The 11454-nt window shown below is 51.4% G+C and overlaps 1 protein-coding gene and 1 long non-coding RNA gene across 2 annotated transcripts; one reads left to right on the forward strand and one right to left on the reverse strand.

Annotated features, from left to right (window-relative positions):
• Window positions 1-2004: 2004 nt before the first annotated feature.
• LOC115345518 lies at window positions 2005-3815 on the reverse strand. The gene is made up of 2 exons (XM_030024409.1): window positions 3347-3815; window positions 2005-3219 (listed from the first exon to the last, which is right to left on the reverse strand). Exons 1-2 carry the CDS (start codon window positions 3631-3633, stop codon window positions 2142-2144), a joined length of 1365 nt encoding a protein of 454 aa, XP_029880269.1. The 5' UTR covers window positions 3634-3815; the 3' UTR covers window positions 2005-2141.
• A 34-nt stretch (window positions 3816-3849) lies between these two features.
• On the forward strand, window positions 3850-6763 carry LOC121233547. The gene is made up of 3 exons (XR_005933228.1): window positions 3850-4196; window positions 4256-4935; window positions 6342-6763. It is a non-coding gene; the product is annotated as an uncharacterized LOC121233547 (long non-coding RNA).
• Window positions 6764-11454: the final 4691 nt, after the last annotated feature.

An 11454-nucleotide genomic window follows, 5' to 3' on the forward strand; every position in this document is an offset into this window, starting at 1 on the left:
TGAATCAAACTCTTAAAAGACAACTTGCTAAACTCCGTCAAGAAACGCATCTTAAATGGGCAGAAATTTTACCCATAGCTCTTGCACAAATTCAAATAACTCCTGGGGTCGAAGAGAAAGTAAGTCCTTTTGAGATTGTGTATGGCATAGCAGATCCCACGAAGCTTCTTAACGTCACGGGAGACCGAATGCATGTAAAAGGGCAGGCTGACGTTAAAGCGTATTTGCTTTCTCTTTCTCAGACTTTATCTTCACTGCACAGGTATCTAAATCGGAAGGTCTCTCTCCCGTCGGATGCACCAGTTCACCCATTCCAAGCAGGGGACATCGTTTACGTACGGACCTGGAAAGATGAAGCTCTAAAGGAGAGGTGGGAAGGACCTTACGCCGTGTTACTGAAAGCCTGTGCTGCAGTCAAAGTAGAAGGACTTGACTCCTGGATTCTTTACAGGCGAGTGAAAAGAGCACCAGAACCCGATGGAGAAAAGCGGACAGCCACCCAGGCTGGGAAACTCAAACTTTGGCTAATCAGAGGCGGTTGAACTTTGAGAGAACGAAGAACCTGCTTATTATAATATCCCATTTGGCACTAGCTCTAGGTCAAGAGAATTTGGTTTTACAGCTTATCCAGTCCTTCGGGCGAATCCAGAATGTTAGCAGCGCAACCGCTTGTCTCCCTCCACCTGAGTCGGCAGGCCGTCCTTTAAATTGGGGAATATTAATAAATATTAATAAACAATAATATTTGTTTCGGTAGTCTTGGGATTAGGAAAGTGGCCCCCCACATTTCAAAACCTTACACACAATAATCCACACGCTGTCGATAATCGGTGCACCGAGACCTGTCCGGGAGACATTACTCATGTGCTCAGTTATCGGAGAGGAAACAATCATTCTCTCCTGGCAAAGGCAATAGAACAAAATAAGACCGGGAACTGCCATTTGTATCCATGGGGATTGCATCTTAAACCATTATGGCCCACACGTGAAGAGGGTGGGTGGAATCACGTGACGGGTAATACTTGGTGTCTAACTTGGGGACCCCTAAAAAAGAAAAAAAATGGCCCAGCCCCCTGAATGGAAGTGCACTCTGATATTCAGTTGCTCTACTGACGATGGCAGGGTTCAACGATTAGGTCCTGTGGCTAAAGCTGTGTGACAGGGATGCCTGCGTGAGAGTCAGTCTACTAGCATAAATGACACTTGGCCAGGTGTTGGGATCCAAACTAAGCCTCTCGATTGTGAGAAAGGAGGAATACCGTCAATGGGACATGCAGGATGCGATAAGTATAGCGATGGAACACGGGCCGCTCATTTCCCTCTTGCGAAGGAAAAATAGCAACACACGTTAGGTACGTTGCTTCTGCTATCCCTTGCCAGCCCCACTGCCCACTAATGCGCGGGCGTGGGCACACATATTCCTGAACAGAGCAGCAGGTCTGCTGCTACGTAAATAGTAAATCAGGCAAGGAAAGCACGTGCCGGCTTGCCAGGCGGGTTGAGTGATACAGGAAGAGCAAAGGCAGGCAAAGCCGAGGTACTCGGTGCCTTCTTCATCTCGGTCTTCCCTGACACTCTTGCCAGGCATTTTAGCCTAGAGGCCGGGGCTCAAGGAGCAGAGGAGTTCCAGCGGCACGAGGACGTTCAGCTCGGGGGGTCTCCTGGGAAATCTTGTCCCATACACGTCAGCCGACCCTGGTGGGATTTGTCTGAGGGTGTTGAGAGGGCTGGCTGGTGTCGCTGTGAGGCCGCTCTCTGTCGCCTCTGAAAGGTCGTGGAGCTTGGGGGAGGCACCAAAGACTAGAGAGCGCCAAATGTTGCACCCCATCTTTAAAAAAGGCAAGAGGATGGTGTGAGGAACTCCAGGACAGTCCTCCTCGCTTCTGCCCCTGGGGAAAGCATGGACCGAGTCCTCTCGGTAGCTATTTGTGGCCACGTGAGAAAGCAACACGGGTGGGGATAGCAACGGCAACGACATTGTTAGAAATAGCAAGACTGCTTCTGCACTTTTCATACGTTTATTGTGCGATTTGATCATTAGCGCTAGGCTACCAATGAGCGTCTCCGGGTCCCTTTGGGAGGCTGGTGGGTGCCCCAGCTGCTGGCCCGTCCCTGGTTTCGCCAGCTCCTGGGGCACCCTCCTACTGTGGCCGGTGGGGTGGCCTCTTGCTGGGAGGTGACGAGGCCCGGGGGCTGCCAGCCCTCCTCTTTGGGGCTCTCCGGGGTCCCCCAGGGGAGAGTTCGCTGCCCTGGCTGGGAGCGGAGGGCCCGGGCACAGCCTCCTCCGGGTCCTCCTGTGGCTCGTCGTGCTCCCTGTGGGTGGGAACAGGGGCAGAGGGAGGGCTGCCAGGACCCCCACGAAGGGCAGCCGATGAGGTGCTGGGGAGCTCTTCCGCCTCGGCTGTGCCCCGGCTGCTGGAGGGGGCTGGGCTGGGGGCAGGAGACCCCCTTTGGGAGGCAGCGGGGCCGGGGGCAGCCGCAGGGCTGCCCTCCCGCTCCTCGGCGGCACGGGCGTCCTCCAGGCCCATCCGGCGTCGTGCCTCCCCGCCGCACCGCTCCACGATGGTGTCGATCAGCTGGCGCACAAAGGTCCTCGTGTACTCGCCCAGGGCACCCTGCAGCAGCTGGAACAGGGTTTCCTCGTCCAGGCCGAAGAGGTGCAGGCCGGACAGGACGAGCCTCCGCGCTGCAGCTGTTTCCCAGCGGCCACCCTCGAAGAAGAGCCACAGCTCCTGTCGCAGCCAGAGCATCACGGGCCGGAGCAGAGCTGGGTCCTCTTGGAAGAGGGATGCCCAGACGTGGGGATGGAGGCTGCCCACAGGAGCCCTGGGCAGCGGCTGTGCAGCTGATGGCTGGTTGTGGGCGGCTGGATGGCCAGGAGCACCTCCTGCCAGGTGGACGGCAACTGGTGGTACTGGAGGTGGTGCGACAACGTGCTCCTTGAAGTTGTCGTCCGCCTGCACCGAGTGCAAGATGGAGGTGACGTTCCTCTTGCAGAGGGGGCACTCGGGCTTGCTCTCAGCCCACCGCAGGATGCATGCATAGCAGAACTGGTGGAGGCACGGCATCACGTAGCTGGCCTCCTCCCAGCTGTCCAGGCAGATGGGACAGCGGTTGTCCAGCTCCACGGGCATGGTCCCCACGTGCTGCGGTGGGCTGGGGGGAGCTGGGGACGTTGAGCTGCTCCCTGTCACCGGCGCTGCAGCAGCGGGTGTCACGCTAGAGAAGGAAGAGAGGCCAGGGTCACTGGCTGGCCCGGGGAGGGGTGGAAGAAGTGCCCAGGTCCCTCAGGAAGGAAACCCTCCCAGCTCCCCACTCCAGGCTGAGGTTTCCCCTCCCAGCTCACCTCTGCTGCTGCGAGCGTGCCTCCTGGGTGCCCCGGCTGCCTGAACCTGGCAGGGCCGGGGAGAAGCCTTGGACGGCTCTGAGGCTGGGCGCGGAGAGCTGCGGAAAACAACTGCCCGAGCCCAACACCAGCACTTGCTCAGCAAAGGCCTCGCTCGACACTCCAGACCTCGCGAACCCGCTCAGCTGGAGTGTGGGCACGAGCCGGCTGGCTGCGGCTCGGTGCCCGAATTCAAGCAGGGAGGGACGCGTGGTAACAATCCGTCGCTCGGCGACATCACAGTCCATTCCTCGGTGACCTCAGAACCCATCACTCGGGGGCACCGCCGTCCATCGCTGGGGGATGTCACGACAGGCCATCCTCACCCACGGTGCTCGCCCCACGCCTGGGGTTACCAAACGCCACTGCCCACTCCATCCCCCCATCTCTTGTCCTGTGCTCGGCATCGGTGTTTCACACCAGTCCCGGAGGCCTCAGCCGTGTCTTTCACACCAGTCCCGGAGGCCTCAGCCGTGTCTTCCCTGTAGGAGAAGTCAGAGAGGCTGCGGGATCTCTGTCCTTGGAGGTTTTCAAAGTCTGGCTGGAGAAAGCTCTGAGCACCGGGCTCTGAATTCATTCCTGACCCCACTCCACGTAGAAGTTTGGACTAGAAGCTACCCACGTCCCTGCAAACTGCAATGCCTCTGTGGCCTAGGAATTAGTAATGTTTTACATTTGGCTTTACATGGGCAGAGTAGCTACACGTACAAGTGAATTCCTGATGAATCCAGAGGGCTCACGCTCTCAGCTGCCAGGTTACACGTGTGCTAGGAAAGCAACGTAGTGCAGCAGCTCCATTAGTCCACCGCAGGTGGCCACCTGTACGAGCTACGAACACCGTGACAGAAGCCCTCCATTAGTCCACCGCAGGTGGCCACCTGTACGAGCTACGAACACCGTGACAGAAGCCCCAGAGCATAGCATATTGTCCTCTTGTGTCTGGCAGCCAGGATAAAAAGCAAAGTGTTGGCAAGTGCATGCTCAAAATCAAGTAATGCATAAATCCGTAGTCAGGTCTCTATAGAAAGATCTACTTTGGCGTCTAACGCCTCACGTGACCCTGGGAAAGATTAGTTGGGGGCGTCGGGGGTCGGGGGCAGTACAATTGAGGCCAAATTAGTTTAAATGAGTTTTAACTGCGTTTTGATTAAATTAAAATACTTTCAGATAACCACAGTGATGACTGTAATATGATTAATGAGTCATACAAAAGCAGACTGATCTAACTTATTCCTAGTAGCCCCAGTTAGACCTGCAGGCTTTGATTCATTGTTTTTCAGGTAAATACTCTGCTTGGAATCAGTGTTCCCGATTAATTGCTGCCAATTTCTGATGTCGTTTCCCTGGGCGTTTTCATAGTGCCCTCAGCAACCCGTTCTGCAACTGCTCAGTCCAGCCCTGAAGGTGGGAAGACCCTCACTGCGAGACGGTCAACTTGCAGAAATAGCGATGGGCTTCCCTGGCTGACCGCGTTATTTGCCATTCTAAGGTCTCGTGCAATAATTGGCCTTGCTTTGGAAATACGGAGACGTCTGGCCTTTCCCTAGCAGGTCTGCAGAACTACAGGAGGCCAATATGCAGTTTCCGGCTTCCATTTATGCTTGTTCTTGCAGCACAGGCAGGGACAAAGACGGGACAGAAGCTCAAGGCAAGCCGAGACGTTAAAGGAGTTGGCAAAGAGTCTGCACTCTGAAACACTGTAAAATCCCCCTACAGCAGCAACAGCCAGCCCTTCCTGCTAACAGACCCAGCCGTTAGACAGCTGTCCTCAGAGACACACATTGGCGGTTGTCAAACCCCAATCATTTTTATTCCCTTCCCTTTCAAGTGTCTAGCACTCCAACGAAACCAGTGATTAAATAACGAAACTTTTCACGGGTAAAAAGATTTGTGCGTTTCCAAATAAACTCTCTTGAAGCCTACAGAAGTCAGTACCGTCCTCTCCTCGCTGACAAGTAGTCTTTACGCAGACAGAGGTTTACAGAGTTTAATTCCGATGCCCAGTCAATAGCCTCTCCCGGGCACTGATGCTGATGGGCTAAGCTTCCAGAGTCACTAGCCATGACTGCTACAAGCCTGGGAGATGACCTCTGCTTTAAAATGCTTTGGGCAGCGTGCAGGATGCAGCCTGGTATTCCACTGCAAGCTCCCATCGGCCTTTCTTGGCAAACCTCTTCCCCTGGAGTAGCACGGTGACACTGAGAGGACTGCGAGAGAGCCTGTAAACAAACAATCCAAAATGTATAGGAAGGGGTTAGATTCTGACTGCTGGCACAGCGCTGGCGTGAAGCTGGACTGTCAGAAGCAACGCTCTAGGAATAGCTCTCAGAGGCAGCATGCCTTGCAGCCACTCCCTGAACTGCGATTCCTCTCCCCGCTCCTTGTCCCTTGCTTCCTTCATAAATGGGATAAAATGAATTAACAGTGATTTCAAAGTAGGAAGTTCATGTACTTGCTCTGTTTACGGTACTTAAATCTCTGTATGGGGCGGGGTGGGGTGGGGTGGGGTGGGGGGGAGAAAAATCACAGGTTTTGCTCCTGAAGGAGAAAACTTTTGATAAGTTTAAGGAAAATTTGCAGATTAGAGTTAGCTGAGAAACCTTCTGTGGGTTTCCCCATGCCTGGTGCTGATTTTACAGATGGGAAACACCGTCTAGATATTCCTAATACAATTACTACGCCCACATAATTAGTGTAATAAATATAGAAGCCTGTCAAGACGATAGCCTAATGGACTTGCCGCGCTGTTATTTTATAGCGAATTCCCAGTGTTCTTGGGAGCTGTCTGAATGCCAATCAAGCTAAAAGCTTAACAACAAGAAAGCAGTCGCTCTCAAAATAAAAGACCCCACGTGTGAATGCCTACTTAAAAGGCATTTCGGTCCCCTTGTATCAGTAAAGGCTGGGTTTCATTTTGATCTCATACTAACTTTATGTCGGTGTGTCTGAACTACAGGTGCTTCTGTGCAGACTCCAGTGCCCAGATCCGTGGTGTCCAAGTGCTGATGGAAACTTGAATGGGAATTTGCACGCTTCTGGGTGTGGTGCTGAAAACGCACACAATGATTTCCCGCATCCAAGGGAGCACCACTGCTTCGGAGCGGGATTTCTCCCAGTCTGAAGGCTCCAGTCCCTTTTGATGACTTTTTTCAGGCCTTGAGGCATGCAGGCGTGAGAGGTCGCTGATAAAGCCAACAAAAAGTAACATCCAGACCCTCTTCTGCCTGCAGCTGGCAGCGGCTGAAGTGGCTGCGAGTTACCACTGCTCCCATGGTCACTGCCTAACACCTCCTGGTCTCGTAAGCTGGTTAACCTGAGCAGCTGCTCTCTACTGTCATGACAAACAGTGTGAAGCTGCTTCAGTGTCGTCTTGCACAATAAATACAAATGACTGCGGAAGGTTGGTAGCAGTTTCATACCTCGAGTAAACCTCTAAATTATTCCTGTAGTGAAAGAAACAACGTTGCCAACAGGAGACAGATAAAGCTCCTGAGTGCATGCACAATTAGATTAAGGGTGAATTAATTTACACTGTATTGATTACTGCAACTCGGAATCTTAAGTACCGGTTCACCTACTCCAGAGACATGCTTGCAGCACCCGAAAGGTGCACTGGCATTCTTTGCTAATACCTGTTACAGAGAAAGCAAATGGGAGCTCTGCATAAAGGCGTGTGGAATGGAGACCAGTCAACTCAATGGAAAATCTCACCCTAACAGAAAAATAAACTCTACATCCTAGGACACCTCACACTGATTCATGCTCATTTAATGTCAACAGCCAGAGGGAAATGCCTGCTTTTGAAACATTTTTCTGGGATAGGTCACTCGTTGTGAAAGGCGAAAATGCTGCCTTTCATTAAGGGAGCTCTTCGTGTTGCTGCCTGCCAGTCACCCTGCTGCTTTCCCTCACCTCTCTGTTACCAGTGTGTGCTCCACTTGATCCAAAGCTCCTCCAGACTGTGCTGCCCTTCTGGAGTCCTTCTACACATATACCTAAGTAACAGCTCTTCCTAACCACCATCAGAAGCTCAAAATCTTGACTCTTCCTTCCATATCTCTGCTGCTGCTCATCTGCTGGTATCCAGCCTCCCAGGCATCCACCTGGAGTACTGACCTCTGCATACCCCCCCCCCCCAGTTCAGCATGGCCAGTACAAGCTGCTTTCTCCGCCTTTAGGGCCTTGTGCAGGCCATGCTACTGTTCCTGTCACTTCTCACTTGGTTTTGAAAAGTCAGCACTTGCCTCCGAAAGGTCTGAAACACAACTTCTGCTATGAATGTGCTGCTGTCTTGCAAGCACAGTTTCATTCATTGCATCCTTAGACTGTCAGTTCTTTGGGGTAAGAATCGCCTTCATATTCTTTATCTGTCATCAGTCCTAATGTCTGGGTAGGACTTGTAAAAACTATGGTTATGCTAGTAATGATTGGCAGCCTTAATAACATACAGGTATCTAAGACAGTGGGATGACCCAGGCAACAGTGCGTAGGCACTTATTGCAAGTTAGTGCAGAGATTGAATGCACTGACTTACCATGAGCTTTGAATGATGCAAGTATTTCCCTTGATGTTTGCCAGAGAAACTGCAGAGCCTTTTACCAAGAGTGACTGCACTAACTGTAGTAACATGCAATAGGGGCTGAAACACACATAACCTGAGGTGAAAACACACAGATATGTACACACTGATCTTGTTATGCACAGCCCTGGACAATGCTGTCAGGTCTAAGGGTCCATAACAGTCGCGGTACTTGAAACCAGGAATCTGCTCACAGCTTTGAATGTGTAGTGAGAAAATTCACTCAGTGGTGAGATCTTATTGTAAGATGTTTGACTCTCTAAGCAGGGTCTTAGCCTTAGGCCTCTGCCTGATGGACTTCACGCAGTACAAGGCTTGAAGGTGTTACTTTCCCAGGTTGTCAGGCATATTGTCCTGTTGCTCAACATTTTTCTTGCTTAGCTTCTTCCTCTTTTTTCTCTTTATGATACAGTTTTTCTCAGGTCTCAAGGCTGTACTTCTTCTATGACCAGGAACTGACTACTACTGAATTTTTTATAGCCTCAGGGATGCTCTTTTAGCCCACACCCATGTTTTCAAGGCCTTTGCTATTACCTTATACTCAAACTGCACATCGTAACATGAGACACCGTTACAAAGCTTCTTTTCACAACATAAGTTCTCACAACAAGCCAACAAACCCAATAGACCCTGGTCCTCTGGCCTCACAAAGTTAGCATAAGGACTGTGGTCTGTTACCAACAGCAGCAAAACTGCTTTTACTGGGCCATGAGCAGCTGAGAGAATCAGGTCCTTGCACATTTGCTGTAAACAAGCAGGCTTGCATCAGACCTGCCTCAGCAGTCAGATGCTTCTTCCATTAAATGTAACATCACTGGCAGAGACCTAGGAGTTCACAGGCTCCAACTGCTCGCTACTGTGGGCTCCGTGGCATATATACGCACTCTGATAAACTACCAGCAAGGCCCTAAGCTTTGGATAACACTTTCAGTCAGAAAGGGGACAGCACTGACTCATGTCCCTATCTCTGTGCCGTTTAAAAGTGCGCATCTTTCCAACTTCCAGAAGCACTGGGGTTACACAAGGAAACCTGGCTGCCGGGAAAGGTGTACCAGAAGCACAAATACTTTCCCGTTACCTTCCCTACCACATTTTGGTTTCACTGTGTTTTCCTCCCCCTCTGCAAGAGCCAGCTGTAATTAATGGCTTCGCCTAGTAACTTGTAAGACATGAAAACATACACCTTCATTTGGGAGACAGCAGTTCCTGGGGAATCCTGGACAACTGAAAAGAGCTGAGCAGGACAAAGCCACGGTGGCATGAAGTTGGAGCAACTGCACCAGGGAGATCAAGTTACTTGGAATTAAAATCCAGGAGTTCTGAAAAACAAAAAGCAATCATAGGCATTTGCCATCAAAACCTCTTTCTAACTTTTGGGTGTCTATTCCAAAGAGGCACAACTTACAGCACTGTGCTGGGCCAGTACCTACCAAACACTGCTCAATATTATGCAGCACCCTCAGGGAGGAGGGAGGGAAAAGAGACTGACAGGCACTGCGGCTATTCCAACCCTCGTGACAAGCACTGCAGCTACCCCAACCCCAGCGCCAGGCACTGCAGCTGAACCAGAGAACCAACCTGTGCCAGTGTCAGTCGCCCCTATACAGAAGAAGAAATACACAGAGAAATCAGTTCGCTTAGCAAGGGATGAAAGTTATCCAGGGTCATCACGAGAACAGGAGGAAGAGGCAGAACCCGAGATAATCACCCGCTCCCTATCCCTGAGCGAGCTGCAAGATATGCGAAAGGATTTTGGCCACCATCCAGGTGAGCGCATTGTTACCTGGCTGCTCCGATGCTGGGGTAATGGGCCAGTAGCTTGGAATTAGAGGATAGGGAAGGCAAGCAGCTGGGATCCCTGTCTAGGGAAGGGGCCATTGACAAGGCAATTGGGAAAAAGACACAAGTCCTCAGCCTCTGGAGGGGACTTCTGTCAGGTGTGAAGGAAAAGTACCCCTTCAAGGAAGATGTTACATGTCACCCAGGCAAGTGGACCACCGTGGAGAGACGTATCTAGTACCTGAGGGAATTAGCCATGCTGGAGGTGATTTATAATGATCCGGATAATGAGCAGTTACCCACAGATCCAGATGAAGTCCAATGAACACAACCCACGTGGCGGAAGTTTCTACGACGTGCACCAGTGTCGTGTGCCAACTCACTGGCAATGATGTCCAAGAAAGAAGGCGAGGGACAAATTGTGGATGAAGTGGCTGGCCGACTCTGGCAATACAAAGGAAGTCTCTCTTCCTCCCTATGGGCCCATGTCTCGGCTGTAGATGAACTGTCCCGGGAGTTCCAGCAATTCAAAGAGGATATGTCCTCCCCACCTGTATGGGCCCGCATCTCAGCTATTAGGAGTAAGCGTTCCTCTGCTCAAGAGAGAGGAGATAGAAGGTACACACCATGGTGTACCCTGTGGTTTTACCTGTGTGACCATGGAGAGGACATGAGGAAGTGGGATGGAAAAGCTACCTTGACCCTAGATGCATGGGTACGTGAGTTGCAAGGAAAAGCAATCAGAAAAGAGGATTCCTCCTGGAAAATGCTGTTCCAGTTTCCAGCAGGCAGTTCCCCAGACAGAGTAGAAGGCCTGAGCTCATTTCTGATCCAGGTGTTTCCTGAAAGGCAGGAAGAGTACAGATGCTCCCTAGAAGCACCAAAGTGGTGCAAGCACTTGTCTGAGCCAGGTTCCTCAGGCAGAGCCAGCATCAGAAGCCCGTGAGCACTGACCGCCTCCTACTTCAACAAAGAGAAGCTCCTCATTTTAATGGAAAGGATGTTCTTTACAGAGCAAAAGGAAATGCTGACTGTCCTGCCCTGAGGAGGCAGATCAGTGTCTGCTTTTGTTCTGTGTTTAGGTTTTTATTTAGTTCACTAGGAGCCTCTTCTTTTACACCAAAATCTGTTTTTGTGTTTGGCACAAGAGAACTAATTGGGACATTGTTTTTCCTACAAACATCACTGTTAGGCTTTTGTGGGATGAAAAGTGGCTTCTTTTTTGATCATTGACCATCGGAGCTTTTCGGTTGTGTCTGTTTGAGAAGTAAAAGGTGGCTGCCAGAAAGGCTCCAGAGAGCTATCTAGGAGGGCATTTCCTCCCCAAAACCCCAGAAGAGACTAATGCTGCTGCTGTTGCATTTCTGCAGCCCTCCAGGAATCCCACTGTGTGTGTAGGGGAGGAATGAAAAAATCTCTGGGAATCTTTGCATGAAGGGTGCCTAAAACAAGAAAAGGCAAACCTGACATCATCGCAATTTGGGAGAGAAAGGGCTGAGCTACCAAGAACACTGCCAGGGTACTGCCATTAGGCACCGGAGTTAACATTGACTTGAGAGGCCTGGGCAGAGCCCAGAGCCCCTTGAAAGCAGCTGCAAGACCTGCCAGGAGGTACAGGCCCACTCCTCTGATGCTTTGGGCTCACACTGGAACCCAAAGCGCTCCAAGCCCCAAAATGCAGCTGCCTCTGCAGCGCAACAGCAGCAGCCGC

Source organism: Aquila chrysaetos, chromosome 9 (assembly GCF_900496995.4).
Source record: "Aquila chrysaetos chrysaetos chromosome 9, bAquChr1.4, whole genome shotgun sequence".
Classification (NCBI taxonomy): Eukaryota; Metazoa; Chordata; class Aves; order Accipitriformes; family Accipitridae; genus Aquila; species Aquila chrysaetos.

What these genes read in the sequence shown, in the direction of transcription:
- LOC115345518 (XM_030024409.1), bottom strand. Translation starts at nt 3,633, where the DNA reads ATGGACTGTGATGTCGCCGAGCGACGGATTGTTACCACGCGTCCCTCC. An exon ending in GCACGCTCGCAGCAGCAGAG is followed by an intron (nt 3,220 to 3,346) that starts GTGAGCTGGGAG and finishes TTCCTTCTCTAG; the next exon opens with CGTGACACCCGCTGCTGCAG.